The following is a 23,617-nucleotide window of genomic DNA, read 5'->3' as shown; positions in this document are numbered from 1 at the left end:
TTGCAGCCTGAAATGAAGAAAGGCACATTTTTTTTGTTTTATACAGCTTATAAAGTGAAAGATATAACACCAACGTGTCAGGAAAAAAAAAAGTTAAAAAAACGAATCACTGAGTAGAAAAAAGGATCACCCCCTCATAAAAATAACTTGTCAGCTAAATCAGGTGTAGCTAATGTCCTTCTCAATAACACACAAAGCCATGTGACTTTCAGCAGTGATCAGCTGTGGTCATTATGATTGAAGAGAGCTTTCCTGGAGCATTTCAGTCCCTTTAGTGCAACTCAAGCAAAAAATCAACTATGGGTAGCAAGGCACTGTCAAAAGATCTCTGGGATAAAGTTGTGGACAAGCACAAGTCAGGAGATTGATATAAAAAAATGTCAAAGGCTTTATCAATGCCTAGAAGCACAGTGAAATTATATTATTAAGAAGTGGAAGGTATTTGGTACAACACAGGCCCTCCCTGGATCAGGACGTCGCTCCAAACTGGATGAAAAAGCCTGGAGGAAACTGGTCAGAGAGGCTACCAAGAGGCCTACAGAAACTCTGAAGCAGTTGCAGGAATTTATGACAAAGAGTGGTCATTGTGTGCATGTGACAACAATATCACAAATTCTCCACAAATGTGGCTTGTATGGGAGGTTTGAAATAAAGACACTCCTCAGGAAAGGCCACATGAAGTCATGACTGAGCTTTGCTAAAACGCACCTTGAAGATTTTGAGGCTGCATGGAAAAAGGTGTTTTGGTCAAATGAGAATAAAAATTGAAAAATTTGCCTCAACACCAAATGATATGTCTGGCGGAATCCAATATAGCTCACATCCATATAACACCATTCCTACATTAAAGCATGGAGGTGGTAATATCCGGATATGGGGGTGTTTCTCTGCAGCAGGGACTGGAGCACTTGTCAGGATAGAATCAAAAATGGATGGTGCAAAATACCGCCAAATACTGTCAGCGGAAAGAAGGTTTACCTTCCAAGATGACAATGACCCAAAGCACACAGCAAAAAAGACCACAAAGTGGTTGAAGGAGTAAAGGGTGGATGTCTTTGCATGGCCTAGTCAGGGCCCAGACTTAAACCCCATTGAAAATATGTGGAATAACTTCAAGACTACAGTCCACAAACTGTGACCACCAAATTTAACTGAACTTGAGCAGTTCTGCAAAGAAAAGTAGGCAAATATTGCAAAATCTAGATGTGCAAACTTAGTAGAGACATATCCCAACAGATTAAACGCTGTAATTAAAGCAAAAGGTGGTTCAACAAAATACTGACACAAGGGGCTTTGTATTTTTTTCTGACATGTTGGTGTTCCATCTTTCACTTGGAGTAAATACAGCTGGAAAAAAAAACTACATCTGTCTTAATTTCAGCCTGCAAAGCAGCAAAATTTAAGTATTTTAAAGGGGGGGATCTTTTCTATAGCCACTGTATCTCAGTTAACCATTCAACTAACTAGCAGGTGATTGGCTGCTAGAATGGCGAGCGGTCTTGGCAACCGATCACCAGCTTGTTAATATGCAAAGTTAACTACGGCAGCTCCCACCCTCCATCCAGAACTGTGCTGCCTCCCTGTGCTGTACACCGGTTGTAAGGTAGGACAGTGCTACCTACACATTACAGTGTGTGTGTGTCGGGGGGGGGGTTGAATGAGGGCAGAGGACACTACAGAGGGAGGGGGGGGGTGATGTGTAGGGGGGCAGAGGACACTACAGAGGGAGGGGTGATGTGTAGGGGGGCAGAGGACACTACTATGGGGGGGTGGTCGGCAGAGGACATTACTGTGGGGTTAGATGATTTGATAGGGGGCAGAGGACACTACTGTGATGCACTGTGTTCTTCATGCCATCTTTTTATTAGGGGCTTTAATGTTTTTTTCGTTTTTTTTTTTTTTTTCATTTTTTTTTTTTTTTTAAGGGCACTGCCCCTGTGGGGGTCTTTGATTTCCTCCATGTTGGACAGGTAGATCTCAACCTTTTGAAAGGTTGCCTAGCCTTCTGTAGACGGTAGAAATAGGTGTACAACTTTGGCCAGGAGCTCCTTGGGGAGGAACTTTCAATAAAGAATACCTTGTGATCCTGCGATGACAGTCCTTGTTCAGGAACCTCCTTTTAGAGTGACAACTGTCTCCTAGTTGTGCTCCTGTATTGTCACCCTGTCACATGAAGTGGAGAATAAAAGCAGGTTTGCAGACACATATGGTGCAGGCAGGTTTCTATAAACAGGAAGTTGATCCTGAGCAATGGAGCTAGTTCATGTTGAGATTAGCAGCATTGTGGTGTAAAAGAGAACTAAAAAACAAAAAAAAATTATTTTATGATAAAAAAATGCAAATTGTTCCTGATGCACAATGTTTCAGCAAACTAAATGTTATTCAGTTGGGGTTTAGATCGAATGTAAGAAAAATACTTTTCTCAATCTGCACTGAATTATTTCCCCATGACGGTGAAAGCATATAAAAACCATTGTGCCCAGCCACCACCCCCACCCCCAATACCACTGTGCTCTATGCTGTATGACATCACATCTCACAGCAGTTCCCTCTTTAATCAAATATTGTACGAGCTGTAAAGTGAACACTGTTCTGTAGAAGCAAACAATCTAATGTATTTTTTTATTATTAATTTCCCCCTCCCACCTCAAGATGCACATCAGAAAAACAGTGTGCCGCCTCACTTCTCAAATGGCAGCCATCTTCATGGTGAGATAATGCAGTTCCCCGGCTACACCTGTCCTCTGTGTGTAGATAGTCCAGTTCAGTGCCAGTAGTTCTGTTTTTGCTATTGTCCTTTTGTTTACCTGGAATTTTCTGTGTTATGCACTGACCTGACGGTCTTTCTAATTTCTGGGATTTCAAGGTTCCTATCAATAGACAAATTCTATAGAACAATAACAAGAATTGCCTTGAAATTATAATTTAAAAAAAGGTCAAGAGTATTTGTAGGTAACCCTTTACCAGTGGCACATTAGGGCCACGGGGGAAGGTTGGGTTTAGGCATAGACCAAAGGAGTCAAGGTACTTAGGGTAGTATTTTTGCAAAAGAGAAGAGTTGGGGTTCACTTGCTTTGGCTTCAACACACATTAAAGCGCCTACCGCTTCAACGTGCTTTTATGATGGGTTTTTGGTGCTTCGGTGAAGCGTCGGTGATACTTCCATGATGCTCTTTTGAAGCTTGACAGATGCCCTGTGTGTGTGGATACCTCATACCTGCAATTTGTCAAAAACAAAGCGAAGCTAAATTAAATTAAAGCCTCTCAAAAGCTGCAGATGCTTCAAGCGAGCTTTGTCATAGAGTTCTATGGAGGCTTTGAAGACGATTTGAAGCACCACTAAAGCAACATTGGGTATAATTTTTGAAGCAAAGCCGAAGCAAAGCTAACGCAAGGTGTAAACAGGAATATAAGCTAACTATTTTATTTAGGGGCTTTGACTGGCATTCAGAGAGCTTTAACAAAGCGTGCCCGAAGCCTTGTTTTTGAAGCAAGTGTAAACTAGCCCTTAGGGTAATGAAGGTACATTGTCTGCCTTTATTTTTTATCAACTGCTTCCAGAATTTATTGGCTGGGGTCCCATGATTGTTTGGAATGGTGGGATAGAACCGTATCCTGCCTTCTCCACAAATGTTAAAAAAAAAATGTTCCCTGTTTTTTTTATCTACAGTAAAAAGCACAAGTAGGTACATTTCAGACCATCTTTCCTTAAGCCCTGGTTCACATTGGTGCATTTTGACATGCGATTTGAAATGTGAAATCGGCGGCAATGGCATTCCTAATCGGTGCGACGCTGCATTTGCGGTGCCGCACCGATTAAAATAAAGTAGTTTCTGTACAACTTTTTGCAATTTTGGGGATGCGATTTCCATTGACATCTGTGCAGAAACCTGCATGGATGTCTGTGAAATCGCCGCCAAATTTGGGACTGAAATGCGGGAGTGAAATCGTGCGAGTTCAGCTGAACTCTTCATTCCCGCAGCTCGGTGTGAACCTGGGCTAAAGGCATGTTGGTAACTCTCTCCAAAAAGAAAAGGGAGCACCTAAGTGAATCCCATTTGTGCATGGTAGTTCTCTATAGAGAGCCCATGTCCACCATAAAGCGGAACTAAATCCCTTTATTGTTTCCAGCCAAGGAAGTTGCCGTTCTGGCCTCTGTTTGATATTCAACTGCCTTGAAGCTGGACGTGTGACCAGTTATGACACCAGAGATTTGATGTCTTGGACAGTTTGGTTGGACAGTTTGGTTGAGACTTCAAGCAAATGGGAGAGTTACATTCCCAGCCTGTGCCAGAATGTAACTGTTTTTTTTAAACTGTTAAATCAATGGGTTTAGTTTCACTTTAAAGTGGAATTTGACCCAAAACAACTTCATAAAAAATAATGTTCTTTAGTAAGGAACATACATTCCACATTAATAATTATGCCACCAAATAGTATGAGCTGTAAATTGCCTCCAGCAATGTTCCTGTTTCTTCTTGCTGAAGCCCAAAGCCCCAGCTGTAAATCATAAAGCGGAACTAAACCCTTTGATTTACCAGTTTCGAAAAACAGTTTGATTTTATTGCGTCCTGAACTAAACTGTCAAATTATCAAATGGTTGGTGTCATAACTGATCACATGTGCAGCCCCATGGCAGTTGCAGTTCAAACAGAAGAAGCTTCCTTGGATGTAAGGCCCCTTTGACACATGTGGACCGTCCATTTCATCAGTTCAGTCACGTCAAAATGGATGAAGTTCTCATCCATTTTTCATCATTTTTTCATCTGTGCTCATCAGTTTTTCATCAATCTTTTTACATCCACTACCAATGCGAAAACGGTTAAAAAACTGACGATTTGTCAGTTTACAGCTGTTTTTCGTCCGATCCATTTTTTTAGCGGAAGAAAAATTAGAGCTTTGATCAGTTTAAAAAAAAAGATGATGGCGGATGTAAATGGATGGTCATCCATAGAGATGCATTGATGTCCGTTTTTTTTTTCCTCTGTCAACGGATGGATAAAAAACGGACAAATGGATAGCATGTGTGAAAGGGGCTTAAAGGATAGGAGGGTTTAATTACCCTTTAAGGCTGTCAGCAGATTGGCCTCTACAAATTTGGTGGTGCCTAAAAATGGAGAGCAAGTGAGCATGTGCAGAACAGGATGAGACAGCGATTTGACTTGATTTTAGACAGCATAGGAACCTTTTTTTAATGTTTTACATCACTATACCTGCAAAAGGGACCAGCCTGAAGTGATTTAGCAGAACTTAATTTTCTGACTAAAGTTCCACTTTAAAGTAACCTTTTCCTTTGTCATTCTTTATGGAATCCATGGCTAAATTTGAACTATTCAGCTGATAAACAGGTCACCGGTACAATAAAAAACCTTGCCTAATTCTGTTTTCTGAGACTTGACTATTCTACCAATGGGGGCTGCCATCTTGCCTCTTGCACAGCCCAGAAAAGGTGAAGCCAGGCTGTCAGTTATAGACATCTCTGCCCTTCCCGTTATAGTCCTGTAACACTGCTCTCTGTTATTGTTGGTAGCCAGGTATAGCAGTTATAGAGGGCGATGACATCTCTGCTGTCAGCCAGAAGTCTAAATTTGCATAGCAGTAATAGGACTGTTTAATTGGCTTAGGCTGCACATTTATTGGAAAGAAGTAAACTTTTGAAAAAACTGATAGAGCAGATTTTAAGGGTGACACTACGTTGGCATACTTGAAGAATGGGAAGGTTCAGTATCAGTAGGCATGGCAGACACTAAGGATAGGCTTCAGGCGTGTTCTCAAGTTCACGTGCCCGCGGCTGCCAGGAAGCTCACACTGCGCAGCGCTAATCACAGGCAGTGACCATCCGCGGCTGCACAGATCGGGAAAGATTTTGCACCCTCCAGGTTTAGTAAATCAACCCCGATGTACTTTTACATACCTTCAAGAGTATCCTGGGAACTCTAGACCTGAAATATTGCTTGGGGATGATGCCAAAGACTTTACCAAATATGGGACTTTGAAGGTGCCTATTAATATGATGCACACATATCGAATGTTAACATTTCATCCATTTATTTGATTCTTATAAAACCATCAAAATAGTAGTATGACACCATTCAATATGGGTTATTTGCTATATTCCAAAATCACATAATTTCACACACAGGTTGGACTTGTGGCTTTTTTCACCCTTACCAACTATGTAACATCAAAACATAATAAAGATATTTTTTACAAATTTGTTTCACAGCTTGGTAGGAAGGAAAATTATCCCTCCACACTTCTTGTGTTATATCAAAGAGACCTCCTAGTTCTTATCTTGGAATACAAAATAATTTGCCATTTTTTGCTGTAGGGATCTGATTGTGGGAGAGGTTCAGTAGTTTAATAAAAGACATCGGGCAGAGCTGACACTTCTCAGTCCACAAAAATGCTCTGTGTTGTCGGCCCAGAGTAGGACTTGGGAGCCGAATGCATTTCTGGCAAATCACCAGGTATTTTTCTGTACTTGCAGGATCTTTAACAGGAATAAAAACCGGGAAATGTGCATATATATCAGATGTACTACATATAAACTGTATAGTTTTTCTTTTTTTTTTTTGCCTTGACATACTTTTAAGCCATTTAATCATGCTATTCCAGACTTGTGTTTGACTAGCGAGGGTATTTTTGTGTGAGGTTTTCAACTCTTTGCCTTCTGAAGCAGAAATGGCAATGAACAAATTACCCGTATGCTGAAAACTTTGCACAGCGCACCATTCATAGTTTTTTTTTTCCTCACTGGAAGACCTCACTTGTTTGCTTAAAAATTGTAACTTGGCATCTCTTGTGTGATCTATTCTACAGCTCCAGGAGTTTGAGACTGCCATAAAACAGAGAGACGGCATCATCACACAGCTTACTACCAACCTCCAGCAAGCCAGGAAGGAGAAAGATGACATCATGAGGGAGTTTCTGGAACTGACCGAGCAAAGCCAGAAGCTGAAGATTCAGTTCCAACATGTAAGATGTCCCTTTTATAGATCACATACTTTAACAGTTATATAACGGACATTACTTATTATTGTAGTGGATATTCCATATTTACAATTTACCTTTTTGATTTTGTGGCATCTGCTAACATAGCTCTATTGAAGCCCATATCCAGTCTTTTTAAGAGACAAAACAGCTTCACACCTATTTAACCACTTGCCGACCACCTTCCACATATATACTGTGGCAAGGCGGCTCGGCCGTGCAAACTGACGTACCTGGATGTCAGTCTGTGCATGAGATACAGTGGATGCTCGCGCCTGGCGGACTGGTTGTCTGCCGGCAACTTGCGATCGTGGTACAGAGAGGCAGAACGTGGATCTGCCTATGTAAACAAGGCGGATCCCTGTTTTGACAAGAGACAATACTGAAATCTAGTTCCTAGTGATCAGGAAAAGCAGTCTCTGTGTTTTCCCAATATGCCCATCCCCCTCACAGTTAGAACACAGCCAGGGAACACAACCCCTTGATCGCCCCCTAGTGTTAACCCCTTCCCTGCCAGTGTCATTTAAACATTGATCAGTGCATTTTTTTTAGCACTGATCAATGTAATAAAATCACTGGTCCCCAAAAAGTGCCACTTGGGGTCAGATTTGTCCGCCGCAATGTCACAGACCCGCTTAAAATCGCAGATTGCCACCATTACCAGTAAAAACAATAAAAAATAAATAAAAGTCCATAAATCCATCCCATAGTTTGTAGACTCTATAACTGTGTAGGTTTCAGAAAAGGGGAACACTCTACACCCCCTCCCCCGGTCCCCATTTTACTTACCTCAGTGGGCGATGAGCTTTCAATGCCCACTCAGCTGATGTATCGGTCTGGAGATTTGAAATCCCTGGATCCGAGCTATTCTCTGTGCCAGCGCTGACCAATCAGAGTTGCTCTGATCTGTTGCAGAGGCCATGCAGAAAGAAGAGGGAAAAGCATGGGTATTTCAGATACCCAGATTGCTACACTGGCTGCATGGGCGCTGACAGCTTATTACCCACACAGAGTTAAGTACAGCGGGGACCGGGGGTGGGGAAGGTGTACGGTGTTCACAAATTTTCAGAAAAAAAAAGTGAAATAACACTTTAAGAAAAAGAAAAATAATATACACCTTAAATCAAACTGTTTTCTGGCTGGTCTGCTGACATTATAAGTTTTCCATCTATTGTTCTTGAGGTGTCAGTGGGCAAGTCTGTACTGCAGCACATAAAGTTGATCATGTACTGATATGTGAGTAGTAGTCTGTGCTATAGTACTAGGCCCAGGCTAGCATAATGGAACATCACTTTCATGGTACTGTAAAAGTGATCCTGACGACCCTATAGCCGCCGAGATCACTTTTACATAAAAGTTAGGAGCTGATTAAAAAAAAATAAAAAATCCCAAGCTCATGACTGCATGAGCCTGTTTTAACCTCTTGAACACCAGGACATTTGTAAAATGGTAGACAAGGGGTTAAATAACTTTTGTAAGCATTGCTTGTGTCAAGTGTTCCCATTAAAAACAAAAATCTTACTTACAGTTGCAGGATTCCTAATAGACCACCTCTTCTCCTCTGCATGTAATTGCTTGCAGGTCTGAGTCATGTGTTTATTATATGAAATTCTGCACCCCTTGTCACCCTTCCAGCATAATTGCAGCTCTACTTCACCTCTTCTTCCGTCAGATGGAGCTAAACATTAAAGTGATACTAAACTCTGGTTTAGGACAAAAAATAATCTATTCAAGCATGTATTCTTGTTTTTAAAAAGCCCCTTCTGTTGCTCCCAGTTTCCTTCAAATCTTTAAATTCCTTTGATTTGTTGCTGTGATCTGACTTTCTGTTAAAGGTGGCTATGTTCATTTTCCACGGTCCCATTGTATGTAGGAATGTCGCTACCCTCTTTTGCTTGCTTTAGAGATAGACTGTGGACTATGGTTTATGAAAGTGATCCTGTGCTACAACAATCAGCGGCGGCTACCACTGTTTATGATCCCACACTAATTAAAATGAAAGTGTTAAATAGGTGTTGCGCTTCTGAAATACATACAGTATAGTATAAGACATAAAACTTGTAAAAATCAAATGCTGTAGTGCAAAATATCAAATGCTATGGTTGGATCACATTAAAATGTCATTGCGCACCATGCAAAACCATTGCACAGAACAGCCCCGATCCTCCTTCTCTCTGGTCCCTCGGCTGCACTCCTAGCCCCTCCCACTTTGCAGCTTGGCTCAGCCCCCCCCCCCCTCATTGGCTCACTGTGATTGACAGCAATCACAATCACTAATCAATTGGCTGTCCTTGCCAATGAGGAGGGAGCGTGCACTGAGAGCCTTGTGCACATTGCTGGATCAAGATGTAGCTCAGGTATTAGGGGGGCTGGGGTCTGCTGCACACTTAAGGTTTTTTTTACCTTCATGCATAGAATGCATGGCAGTAAAAAAACTTTGAGCCTTTAGAGCCTTTAAAACAATATAGAAATAAAAAAATGACACTTTCATTTTATTTGGTATCGAAACCGAGAGAGTCACATGCTTCCGGTATTGGAAAGTGTTGGTAATTCACATGGTCCCAGAGGGCAAACCATACAGCATGACGGCAAAGAAAAGGTACATACCAGCAGTGGAGGGGGCGAGCTATCGATGATGCCTAAAACTTTGCCCCGAATGAGCAAATTACAGTTTCCCTTTGAATTAAAGTCGTACCAAAAACTAAATTTACACAACATCTACTGAAGCATTTCAACCGCCTTATGTGTTCTGTTTGCAGCTGCAGGCCAGCGAGACGCTGAGGAACACAAGTCACTCAAGTACAGCCGTCGATCTCCTTCACTCTAAACAGCAGATCATTACTTACCAGCAGCAGCTGGAGGAGCGTGACCACCGACTGAGGCTGTGCCAGAAGGAGATTGAGGACTTTCGTGCCCAGGTCACATCACTGCAAGATCAGGTTCATGAGGTTCAGCAGGTGTGTACCATGCAACCAGAAGCAGTTCACTGCAGCGCTATTGTTAGCTTTGGCAGAGCTTAAAGTTGACCTGCATAAGATTTTTTTTTTCTCTAACCTTTATGCTTTGTGCCAGTTTTATTTAGATTGGGCTTTAGCAAAATTTGAATGTAAATTTTTAAAAGTAAATGTAAACCTTAACTGAATTACGTTTAGTTTGCTAAAGCACCGTGGGTTCAATTCTATTGAAAACAACTAAAGTGCCTATCATCTAAAGTGTATCCATGGTCACAACCTAAAGCAGTTGTAAAGTCAAAATTAAAATAAAAAAGAAGTTTATACTTGTCTGCTCTGTGCAATGGTTTTGCACAGAGCAGCCCCTTACCTCCTCTTCTGGAGGTTTCTCGCCAGCACTATCTGCTCCTCCGATCCTGTGTGTGCCCCATAGCAAGCTGTGTGCTCTGAGGATACAAGTGTGGGTGTGCTTCCGAGCCGGGCTGTGTGTGTCCAGAGACACAGCGCAGCTCGTCCCCACTCCCCTCTCCTTACTTTCAGTATTTGACTGACAGCAGCGGGAGCCAGTGGCTCCTGCTGCTTTCAGTGAAGCCTGAGAGAGAGGGGAGAGAAGAGCTGCAGCTGGGCACAGTGCTGAATGGATGTACAATTTACACTGTGATTGCTTGTTACAGTGATGATTAATGTAACAGCAATTGTTGAACTGTCATGAATGGCTTTCATTCATGACTCATTGTTTACTATTGTGATACTGTGATTAGCCCACAGCTATCACATGGTACAGGGTGCTGTGATTGGCCCAGGTACCATGTGATCACTGGTGACCAGTCACAGATCACACACATTAGTAAACATTGATGTCATGAATGGATTCCATTCATGACTACTGTTTACTATGTGGTATGTGATTGCACAGAGATCACGTGGTAGCTGGGCCACTCACAGCGAACCGATACCAAGTACCGTAATCCGTAATGTCCGGTGGACACAGCAATTGCAGATTGTGCCGCTGCCCGCCCAAGGGGGGGCGCCTACGAGCAGTAAATGTACTGTTGGCGGTCGGCAAGTGGTTAAGTTAAAAAAAAGTTTTGATTCTAAAATCGTATATCCACTTCCACATTGCATTTCCATTATTTCTAGCCTATTACTATTAATCTGAACAATTTTGAAGTTTGTAAACCTACTTCATGAAGATCTCCACACATTTCTTTCCTTGAATTCTGTGACACATTCACTGTTCTGGGAGTAGGCACTGCTATGGCACACATTTCACAGAGTCTGCTTCTTTTTTTTCTTCATGCTTGTGATATTACATTTATTTTTTTTTTTTTCCAATTTCTTTATTAATTTTCTTTATAACAAATGTATATCCAAGAATGAAAAAAAAAAACGCTTATCAAACACTGACACGATTTGCCATTATTATACCCTCTCCCTTCCCCTCCACCCTGCCCCCCTCTCTCCCGCCCCCCCCTTATACCCCGCCTCCCCTCTCCCCCACTTCTCCTCCCTGCCTCTCTTCTCCCTCTCCCCTGCCTCTCTTCCCCCTCTCCCCTGCCTCTCTTCTCCCTCTCCCCTGCCTTGCTTCCCCCTCTCCCCTGCCTCTCTTCCCCCTCTCCCCTGCCTCTCTTCCCCCTCTCCCCTGCCTCTCTTCCCCCTCTCCCCTGCCTCTCTTCCCCCTCTCCCCTGCCTCTCTTCCCCCTCTCCCCTGCCTCTCTTCCCCCTCTCCCCTACCTCTCTCTTTCCTTCTGCTTCTAAACGAGGAGCTGAGAGGAGAAGTTCAGGAGGCAGAATACACTGCTTGTAGTCAGCAAGGTACCATAGGATATGTAGTCCTGATAAAATAAAAGTAAACAGTAGAGGAGAAGCTACAAATTTGCACACTTCTTCCCGTAGAGCAGGGGTGTCAAACTGACAGCCCTCCAGCTGTTGCAAAACTACAAGTCCCATGAAGCATTGCAAGGCTGACAGTTACAAGCATAACTCCCACAGGCAGAGGCATGATGGGTCTAGTAGTCCTGCAACAGTTGGAGGGCCGCCAGCTTGACACCCCTGTCCTAGAGTGACAACCGTACTGTGCGGTATTATCAACCTAGGAAAGATAGTGTGTTAGGTGGCATAACAGTGAGTCGGGACTAAAGAACACCTTTCTCTTTTCCCCCGTGACCAGGGGAGGTATATTGTAGTCCATGGTGTTAACTGGGCACAATGATAACAGTTATCAGTCCAGAAGCAGAGAACACATGAAGTTACCAGCTCACAAGATTTCTAGTTGGATGATCAGCTTTTATTTATTTATTTTTTTTTTTTGCACTGGTTGAAAAAGATACAGTAATAAAACACTTTTAATGGTATAGTAAGTTGATCAAAAGAAAGAAAATTATAGCATTGTATAGATAGAGTTTACATACACCTTAACAGCAGTGACTGCTACTGAGATTCACCGATTGCCCGCTCCCTTCTGCCCTCTCCACCATTCACACTGCCCGCAATTCTACTCTCCCAACATGTATTGGGTTCTGTGAATGAGTGTTGGGTGAGATTCTGTCATTTGACTGCTCCTCCTCTATTCACAGAACGTGAAGCATTGTGGAACAATATCAGTAAGAGTTCTGTGAATGGCAGAGAGGGCGAAAGGGTACAGGATGGGCGGCACAATCTGTAGTAGCCAGTGTTGTTAACCTTCAGAGTGCCAGAAGATTGCCACTCAGTGCAGCATCCAGCGGCTGTGAAGGGGACACTTCGGGGATAATGTTTAGCAGATGCAACTGCTTGCTGGTAATGGGATACTCACCATTACATGTATGGGGATGTACTCCAAAAAAAATATTAAGCTTTAATTTAGATTAAGAGAATAAATACGTCATGTCAATTTTATATGCTATTTTTAAGTATATCCTCTTTAGTCACTATTTGAACAAAGATCTCATGTTTTCTCTTTCATATTTTTTGAAAAAGTCCTTAAGTTCTATGGAGGTATACTTTACTGTTTCACATGACTTTATTACATAATTGTTCTTGGTTTGAGGTATTCTTAAATGCAAAACAATGAAGAATGGGCTACAATTTTCCACCCAGCTGATTTACTGTATATTGTGCTAAAAAACCAAAACCAAAAAGCAAACCAAGAAGTTTTTAATGTCTGGTAGTGGACTGTGTTTAGCTGTTCTCCAAAATAATGAGATGAATATGGTAAATTGGTTATATTTAGTCATTTTATAAAGCTGCTTATTTAACAACCTTATCTTGTTCTTCATCTATTGTTTTTTTTTTTTTTTTTAAATGTCACTCCACTCCAAAGGCATCAATAAGCATTCATTTTTGCTTTAAATGAACTAATGCAGTATCTATCTCAGAAGTAGTCCGTTCACAACAAAAGTGATAATTAAAGCATGTGTTGTGTGTATACGCCACTCCTTCACCACTTCTGCCCATTGAAGTCAATAGGGCAGCGCGGCTATACCTTCGGCATAGCGCTGCAGCAGCGCTTTGTGGTGGTTTTAACCCTTTCTCGGCCGCTAGCGGGGTGGTAAAAGCGCCCTGCTAGCGGGCGAATAGCGCCGCAAAATTGGCGGTAAATCGCCACTAAAAATAGCGGCGTTTTACCGCCGACGCACCCACCGCCCCAGTGTGAAAGGGGTCTAAAAGCGAAGTACAACAAATTATTAGCACAATGCTATGCTTATGTTGTAAATTCCTGTAGTGAACTCACATTTTAAATATTGCATGTAATATTTAAAAAAAATTTGGTAAGAAAAGAAAAGGAACTGTGCTGGTGCACTGAAACGCGCATCACACTGCCCCCTACCTCCAGCTCACTGCAGACAGCATGGACAAAGGTTGCAAGTTAAACCACTGTAGTTTAGTGTGTAGGGCTGTCCAGAGCAGTGTGAACGGACCCTAAACATTAGTAAATTGATCCAAAAAAGGTCATATTTTAGTTGTTTGAAGCCCCTGGCTTCTTACAGGTCTAGGATACTCCAACAGCGAGATCTCCTTGCCATAATTACTGACTGTGTTGCTGTCATCCTGTGAGTTGTGTGTCCTAGCTCTTTCTAAGACGCTCTCCATAATATAAAATGAATACAAAATTCAGCGGGGAGCATAGGATTTTGTTATAATAGGCACAGTCGGTGTGCTGCCTCAGGAACTCGGGAGATCTCACCAGTAATCTCTGAGAGGCATAACACAGGTGGCTTATCTCTCCAGCATCTAACAAAAAACAATATATCAGTTTTGGGTGAACTCGTCCTGTCAACTCAGGTAGGAACATTTTTTACTTGCTCAATCATTTTTGAGTCTCAAAAACAGGAATAACAAAGTGTACAACACAGTTTTTGGTTTAACAATAATAGATTCTGCTGAAGATATAATATATTGAGACTTTTAAAGCAATTAGCAACCAAAGTAGAACATCCCATCGTGGCCAACCATCCTAATGGTGGGCTAGAAACAGAAAGGATGTAATGGGTTCGGTATCGAGTGGTCTATGGAAATGCACATAAGATTTATGTATTAAAAAGCAAGAAAAGAAGGGGGTGGGAAGTGGTGGGGGTTGGAAGGGGTAGGGAGAAGGTTATAGTTTAGGGGATCAAGGAGGTTAGTAAGGAGACAAGGAAGGGGGCCAGCCCGGGGAGTGTTAGGCACCATGTGTGTATGAATGCCCTAAGATTAAAGGTCCAATAGGTGTGGTCAAAGTTGGTAGAGCAGAAAGCTTTAAACCAGGGGTCCCAGATTTTACGGAATTTAGGCATAGTAATATAAAATCCTGCGGTCAGCTTTTCATTATTCCAATGGATTTGGGGCATAACCTCTGAAAAGGGAATAGATCACGTGAGCCAGGCTTTTGCTATGACTAATTAAGCGGCTAAGAGAACGTGAGTCATTAAAGCGAATTGGGTTTTGGACAGCTCCACAGGTTTACAATTAAAGTGGAAGGAAAGACTTCATCCTCAAAAAGCAGTAATCAACCAATCATCAGAAGTGACATAGCTAGCCGGCGGGCATTTACCAAGAAAGCTAGCGCCGTGACTGCAAGAAGTGACGCCTGCAAGCCCGCCAGCAGTGTCATTTCCGTGGTAATAGGATGACGAGGGAGACAAGGCTGGGAGGGATGGAGGCGGTGCTGGGTGGGACTGGGCAGGACAGGTGCAATTTAATGAAAGCTAGACTGGATTTCTCTAAAAGACCGACAATGGTTTCAGGAAGTGCATGACAGCAGGCAAATTCAGCTGAAGAGAGAAACTGTTGTCAGTAAGAAACAGAAGGCAGCTGATTGTCTAGCTCAGATTAGGCTTTGTAAGCTAGACAGTCAGCTAGCCTGAAAATGTATAATGTCAAAGTTAAACATATTTAATATACTAATTATTGACGAAATTTACATATTGACTGGAATTCCACGTGAGGTAAGGCTTCTGAAGTGTTCATTGTGAGAGTTTGTTGGAAAAGAGTATGTAGGAGTTGTTATACCCACCACCAAAAGCATTGTGCAACTGGACATGTCCACCAATTGTGTAAAAAGGAGGCTTTTTCGGGGCAGCCACAGAAACCGTGCTGAGAAAATTCTATAGAGACATGCATCAACCTGGTGGGAACCATGTACCGCCTCAGTGGCATTTTGTAGTTGGCTTCCACTGCTGTGGTGTGTAGCAAGAGCATAATTTTGTGGTGGCCCAGATCTGACCCCATTGTGCTTGGTCCAATGTGCATTGTAGGTCTTGTTCCCATTTAGAGGCATAATTAAGTATAGAGGGAGGAACATTTTTTATAGGACTTATAATATAATCCCTGAGAGATTGGAGGAACCACTAGGTGTTTTAAATCTGATAAAATACGTATCTGATCAATCAATAAAATACAGCTTTTCATAAACATTAGAAGTCTGCTGTGAAAATTACATTTTGAAACTGTTTGGTGTTATTGGGTATTTCATACTTTTTCATGTAAACGAGGCCCAGTATGTCCCAGCTAGAAAATATAATAATCTAAATATCTGGTTGCCTCCTATCCTAAGACTGTTGCTTTTGCTTTAAGGTGCAGAAAAAAGAACTTGAATTCTCTTATGAAAAAAAGCTGAACGAGAAGGACTTGCTGCTTGATAGTCTGAAATCAACCATACACAATGAAGAAATCCACAGCCTGGAACTCAAAGAAAGGATCGCCGAATCCGAGAAATTCATCGATGAACTGAAAGCGCAATTAACCCAGAAGAGCCAGGAAATCAGCAACCTTTCCGAAGAACTGACTAGCTCCAGACAAAAGGAGAGGAGATCCTCCGACGAAATCAAGCAGTTAATGGGAACTGTGGAGGACCTTCAGAAAAAGCATTACAGAGACAGTCAGTCAGAGGCAGGCCTTCTGCAGCGAATAGAATTAGAGACACAAAGGAAACTGGAGCAGCTTCAGGCTGAGCTAGACGAGGTGCATGGGCAGGAGATTGTACAGATGAAGCAGGAATTGGTCAAGCAACACACGCTGGCGACTGAGAGGCTGCTTGCCCAGCACAGGCAAGAAGTGAGCAGTGTAATGAGCCAGGCGGCCATCAGCACCTCCACGCAACAGATCAATGAGCTAAACGTGATCATTAGTGAATTAAATGCTAGATTGCAGCAATCTGATGAGCAGAGGGATAAAATGAAGGAGGATTTCTCTCACAGACTACAGGCCGCTTCAAAGGAGAAATCGCAGCTACAGATGCAAATTGAAGATCTGCTGCAGGATCTGAGCTATGCCAGGGAGCAGGTGCACAAAGCCAGGGAGAGCCTCACCGAAAAGGAAAACAAATTGAACGAGGCCAGCAGTTTGTTCGTCACCATTGACAATCTAAAAGCTGAACTGGCCGCAGCCAATGAATTTACCAAAGAATTAGAATCAAAACATGAGGCCGAGGTGACCAATTATAAGATCAAACTGGATATGCTGGAAAGAGAAAAGGACGAGGTGTTGGACAGGATGGCAGAATCTCAGGAAGCTGAATTAGAGAAACTTAGAACACATTTCTTGTTCAGCCAGGAAGAGGAACTCACAAAGCTCAAGGAGGACTTAACCCGAGAGCACAGAACCAACATTGAGAATCTCAAAGATAACTTAGAAGTGCAATACAAACAGCAGATAGATCAGATGAAACAAGAATCGAGTCAGACTATCACTGCCATGCAGTCGGAAAAAGACAGCTTAATAACCAAACAGAATTACTTGATGCTGGAAATCTCCAAATTGAAAGACTTGTTGCAGTCTGTCAATGATCCGAATTCAGAACAAATGATGATGCAAATTAATGAGCTGCAAAAAGAGCTTGAGTGTTTGAGGAGAGAGGAAAAGGAAAAAGGAACAATGGAGCAAGAGGTTCAGGCGCTGCATCTAAGAATTGAGACCCTTGAGAAAGAGGTCATAGAAAAAGACGCTCTAAAGCAAAAAGTGGCATCTTTGGAGACAGACAATAGACTTCTAAAAGACCAATACGACGCCTTGAAACAGCGCATCACTGGAAACTGTGAAAATCTGACAGACTCTGAAAGTTCTGACCTAAAGAATATGATTGAACTGCTGACTTCAGAAAATGCACAACTCAGGAACCTGGAACATCAGCTGAGAGAAGAAATTGAACGTCAAAAGAACACATTCTCCTTTGCCGAGAAAAATTTTGAGGTCAACTACAATGAGCTAAAAGAGGAATATTCCTGTCTGGTAAAATTGAAGGAACAGGTGGAAGACAGCAAAGCTAAGCTTGAAGATGAGTATAAAACAAAGTTAGATGCTCTTAATAATGAGATTGTAAAGTTAAAACGGGGTACCCAGAAGGAGCCCCACTTGATTGTCTCTGGAGCTTCCAACTTGGTCAAAGCTGACAGATCGGAGGTTGTAGAGAAGGACACTACAGAACTGATGGAAAAGCTAGAGACTGCCCAACGGGACAAGCAAGAACTTTCTTTGAAACTTTCCAGTCTCTCTGAGGAGTTACAGTTAAAACAGAATGAAATAAGTCAGTTAAAAGAGCAAGTAAAATTGCTATGGGTAGAAAGAGACACTACTAAAATAGAGGAAGTAGTGCTAGAATTAGACAGTGAACCAATCCATAGGGATGGCAACATCCCAGTTCATATAGAACACTCTACAGAGTGCAGTCTGATTGTATCAGATGATACTTCTCATTCTCTAGAATGTTTAATGGAGGAAACTATCCATCCAACTAAAGTGCATTTATCACCTCAAACCTACAGTTCCAATCAGGAATCTGTTAATATATTAATAGAAAGGGAATCTTTGCTTCAAAGAATTGATGAATTAACTAGAAAACTTGAAGAAGGATCTTTCATTTTAGAAAGAACACATTTGGAAAATAAAGAATTACAGCAGAAACTGGATACAGTTCTTCAGGAGAAGGTAAGTTAGGAGGTATATCATGTGGATTGTTGCTGTTCATGTATACAGTCTATTGCATGTTGCTCATGTCTGTCCAGTTGAATCTGAATCCCTTTTGAATGGCATCTTAAAGCATAACTAAAGCCTTTTTTTTGGATAGAGTGGAGATGCATTAGAGTACCCCTCGGTTTTTACTGCCGTCTGTTCCCCTATTAGGGATATTCACACACTCTATTTGTCCTGTTTATCATTATCGTTGAAAGTGAAAGTAAAAGAAAATCACAAATTTTGTGTTGTCCCCAAAAAAGTAATAGTGGGGAAATGTTCCAATGGACACACTAGCTATGGTGACCTGAGGGGCCCCAAGAGAATTCCTTAATTTGCAGGGATTTCCTCTCACTTTCTGTTTTGGCTATAGGACAGGAAGTGAAGGTATATCTCCCCAATAGGACACAGATGTCAAAAATAAACCTTACAGGGTTTATAACTCTCCTTTACTCTAGCCAAAATGAAAACACATTTTTCCTATAATTCAAATTTAAGCTAAACACTTGGATGCTTAGTTGAATTGTATTTGACCTTATACTTACTAAAAGTAAAATACTGTGCATGTATACTATACCCATCTTGTTGCACTATATAGTACCATTGCATAAGGAGGGGTGTGCATTATTTATTAGAGACTGCAATCCTGTGTACTACAGTTCTTTAGGCTCCTAGTGAACATTATCTTACTGGAGACATCCATCTTGAGATATCTCTCTCACCTGTAGGTCTTCAGAAGTACATAGCAAACATTCCCACTTGCATACTTCAACTTTTGCTTTTAGTGCATAGAGGTTCCACTCAAGATGAATGGCCCCACAACACATAAGTGGAAGTCCCTAAGGCAGATCCAAATGTACACATACTCGTTGTAAAGCACGTTGCCTTGTGCGCAAGTTTTGGGGGTGCTCCTTTTCTAATGGATCCCCCATATCCATCCTCAGAGGTCAGGCACATTTTTAGACCTGTTGAGTGCCCATAGACATAGAATGAACAGCTCAGGTGTAATAGGGCTCCTAATGCTTACCCCTACATTCATCACACATTTGATTTTTCAAGTCAGGGAACTTTGTCAGTAGTATTTATGATATGCAATTGGTGAATGAACTAGATTATTGATATTGTATTTCTTGGGTCCAAGTTCATGTCTTGTTAAGACAGGCCTTGTTGTGATGCAATGTAATACATTGGCGGGAGAGAGGATGATAAGGCTGCATTACAACATCACAGTCAGTGGGAGTTGCTCAGGGGACAGCTGCTGTAGGATCACTTGGCATGCATCCTATTATCCTAAATTTGATAATTCTTAAAATATTCTCTTCAGTACTGTAAAGAAAAAACCGTGTAAAGGAAACAAAAAAAAATTGTGGTGTCTATTTTGTTATGTGTTATTAAACTGAGATATTATTTAATATATGTCTTGTGTGAAGGCTGATACAGTGCTGCAGCTGGAAGCACAACGTATTAGCCTTACTCAGATCAACAAAGCTCATCTGAAGCTCATCAATGAAAATGTCCAGAGTGAAAAGAAGAGTGAGCTGTGCAACCTCAGAGAGACACTTCTCAGAGATCAGGAGGAGAAGATAAGGGGACTGCAGGACCAACACCAGAGGGAGCTAGAGAGACTACAGCCACAACACACAGGTACCCCCTGCATGAGAGTACTGGTGTATATAGGCTTGATTCCTGTATTGATTTTAATGAAAGGGTCAGTACAGCCAAAACGGATTTATTTTGCTGGCTTCATATACAGTGGATTTAAAAAGTCTACACACTCCTGGTAAAATGTCAGGTTTCTGTGATGTAAAAAAATGAGACAAAGATAAATCATTTCAGAACTTTTTCCACCTTTTTAATGTGACCTATAAACTGTACAACTCAATTGAAAAACAAACTGAAATCTTTTAGGGGAGGGAAGTAAAAAGTCGGTACATACCTGCCATCATTTAATGTGCCTCTGATTAACCCCAAATAAATATCAGCTGTTCTAGTAGGTCTTTCCTGACATTTTCACTTCCGGGCATAGATCGCCACAGTATCCACAGCAATCTACGCCATGTCCGGCCCCTCCTCCGTCCCCTCCCGCTGTCTTCTGGGAGACACACAGGTCCCAGAAGACAGCAGGGGCCAGTGAGATCATGCAGCGCAACTCGCGCATGCGCAGTAGGGAACCAGGCTGTGAAGCCACAAGGCTTCACTACCTGACTCCCTTACCGACGATGCCGGTGCCTCCACCCGGGAGCCGAGGGACAGATCGGCTTCGGGTGAGGACATCGCGAGCGCCCTGGGCAGGTAAGTGTCCTTATATTAAAAGTCAGCAGCTGCAGTATTTGTAGCTGCTGACTTTTATTTTTATTTTTTTTTTCAGCAGAACTCCGCTTTAAAGCAGGACTTTGCCCATAACAACGTGATAAAAATAATGTTCTTTAGCAAAGAACCTACATTGTACATTTAATAATTATGCTACCTGAATAGTGTGTGCTGTAAATTGCCTCCAGCATTGCTCCTGTTTCTTCTTACTGGAGACTGCCATTTTTCTGAAGCCTCAAAGTTCCAGCTGTAAATCATAAAGCGGAACTAAACCCATCAATTTACTGGTTTCAAAAAAACTGTTTGATTTAATAGTGTCTTCAACCAAACTGTGAAACCATCAAATAGCTGGTGTCATAATTAATCACATGTGCAGCACCATGGCAGTTTCAGTTCAAACAGAAGCAGCTTCCTTGGCAGTAAGGATAGGAGGGTTTAATTCCGCTTTAAAGTGGTTGTAAAACCACTTAATGTTGTTACTACAATCCCCTCTGTTATAATAAATGCTGTGCCCCACTGTATGTGTTTTTCTAAAAAATCCGCAGATAAAAACCTTATTTTATAGCGCCGATTGGCGGTAGACATGTGCACTGACGAAAAAATTTGTTCGATGTCTTTTTTGTTTTGTTTTTTCATTTTTTAGGTCATTCGTTATGATCGCAATTCATACATTTGAAAATCGTAAATCCGAAAATTTGAAGGACTAACTAATAATAACTACCGTATTTATCGGCGTATAACACGCACTTTTTTCCCCTTAAAATCAGGGGAAAGTCGCAGGTGCGTGTTATACGCCGATACCCTGCGATCCTGAGCTGTCAAAATTTCAAAATCGCCGACCGCGATTTGAAAATGGCGCCGCCGGCGCCGAAATACACAGAGCCGGTCCCCGGCTCTTTCCGGCGGCTCTCGTTTACTTTCGGCTCCACTCGTAGTCCCGAGCGGAGCTATCCGAACCTACTCGGATAGCTCCGCTCGGGACTACGAGTGGAGCCGAAAGTAAACGAGAGCCGCCGGAAAGAGCCGAGGACCGGCTCTGTGTATTTCGGCGCCGGCGGCGCCATTTTCAAATCGCGGTCGGCGATTTTGAAGCACAGGGAGCAGGGACCGTTGATCGAAGGCTGCACTGGGGCAAGGCTGCACTGGGGCAAGGCTGCACTGGGGCAAGGCTGCACTGGGGCAAGGCTGCACTGGGGCAAGGCTGCACTGGGGCAAGGCTGCACTGGGGCAAGGCTGCACTGGGGCAAGGCTGCACTGGGGCAAGGCTGCACTGGGGCAAGGCTGCACTGGGGAAGGCTGCACTGGGGAAGGCTGCACTGGGGAAGGCTGCACTGGGGAAGGCTGCACTGGGGAAGGCTGCACTGGGGAAGGCTGCACTGGGGAAGGCTGCACTGACATGGCTGCACTGACATGGCTGCACTGACATGGCTGCACTGACAAGGCTGCACTGACAAGGCTGCACTGGGGCAAGGCTGCACTGAGAAGGCTGCAATGATGGGCATTTAAATGTAAGTTTTTTTCCCTTCAACTTCCCTCCTAAAAGTTTTTTTTTCCTTAAAATTCCCTCCTAAATTGGGGTGCGTGTTATACGCCGGTGCGTGTTATACGCCGATAAATACGGTAACTATTAAATTTTAGGCATTGGCATTTCCTTTCAAATTTGATACGTTCACTAACAGCCAAATTTGAAAGGAAATTCCAATACCTATAATTTACTAGTTAGTAATAGTTAAGTTATTATCAGTTAGCTATTATTTCAGATTTTCAAATTTTCGGGTTTTCAAGTCTACGAATATTCAAATAAATTTGTTAAACGGGTTTTTGTTAATTCGGATATTTCCGAATTAACAAATATGAAATTCGTTAAAAGACTAATTCCTAACAAAACTAATTGCACATGTCTAATCTACGGTCATGTGACCGGCTCTCCCTCCTCCTTCCCCCGCCGCCAGGCCATTCCATTCAAAAAGAAGGCCATTCAGAAAGCACTTCACGCATGCCGCAAGGCTTCACTGCCAATTTCCCGTAGAAGAAATGGTGGCGGCAGCACTAGAGAACCAATGGAAAAATCGTCTGGGGTGCTTACATCGCGGGCTCCCTGGACAGGTAAGTGTCCTTATATTAAAAGTCAGCAGCTACAGAATTTGTATTGTAAGCTGAAAAAAATTACTGCGCTATCCCCAGGTAAAAAATTATATGTGAACAAGCTGCAACCATGCAATGTGAGACACATCCATTTGTTGTACAAATCAAAATTAAAAGGCTGCGCTGCAATAAGTGACATAAAACAAATGAGATAGTGAATACATCCTGAAAAGTACAATGTAAATTTCTGTACGTGAGTTATAACAGTGATAATATGACCCACACAATAATAACCAAAAACAAAATTGTTAATAAACAACGTAAAGTCCAAAATGCAAAGTGCACAAAAGTGTACAGTTCATGTAAGAGCAAGATTTATGCCAGGGAGAGAGTGGTGAGCATCCGAATGGTGTATGGCATATGGTTAAATCACCCGGGATTCAGTGATGATAGAAAAGCTCCTCCACCTATGTAAAAAGATGGCCCCTTACCGACTCCTTAGATCTCTTTTCGGGAGATCAAGCAGGCATGTGGCTGTGTAACCCCAGCCTCGGGTGTGGACCGAGAAGGTGACACTCATGAACTTCTATGATGGGAATCCTCTGTGTGGCAAATGGTCACTCGTTTGTCCTGATCTTTCACTCCTCCCCTCTGCTACAGCGATGTACAAAGTGTCTGCACCCCCACACTCCACTGATCCAGAGTCCTGATGTCATCAAGACCCTGGCAGGCTGAGCGCTGAGCCGGATGATCCCAGAGAAGAGACAAGGGTGGAGAGGAGTGCAGAATTTGTAGCTGCTGACTTTTTTTTTTTTTCTGAAGGAATGAATGAATGAATGATTTGTAAAGCGCTGGACCTCCTCTTTAAAGTC

The 23,617-nt window shown here is 42.4% G+C and overlaps 1 protein-coding gene across 7 annotated transcripts in view; it reads left to right on the top strand.

Moving 5' to 3' along the window:
* AKAP9 (A-kinase anchoring protein 9) overlaps window positions 1-23,617 on the top strand; it is a 377,557-nt gene that overhangs the window by 89,149 nt on the left and 264,791 nt on the right. For all 7 annotated transcript variants that reach the window (XM_073629643.1, XM_073629641.1, XM_073629642.1 and 4 more), the window contains 4 exons: window positions 6,823-6,978; window positions 9,753-9,950; window positions 15,978-18,326; window positions 19,781-19,994. In XM_073629643.1, the coding sequence (XP_073485744.1) occupies window positions 6,823-6,978; window positions 9,753-9,950; window positions 15,978-18,326; window positions 19,781-19,994 (2,917 nt within the window). The remainder of the gene's footprint in view (window positions 1-6,822; window positions 6,979-9,752; window positions 9,951-15,977; window positions 18,327-19,780; window positions 19,995-23,617) is intronic.

This window comes from Aquarana catesbeiana, linkage group LG05, assembly GCF_042186555.1.
Source record: "Aquarana catesbeiana isolate 2022-GZ linkage group LG05, ASM4218655v1, whole genome shotgun sequence".
NCBI classification, from domain to species: Eukaryota; Metazoa; Chordata; class Amphibia; order Anura; family Ranidae; genus Aquarana; species Aquarana catesbeiana.
Note: the sequence above shows the minus strand (reverse complement) of the source record. Positions and strands in the feature narration are given on the sequence as shown.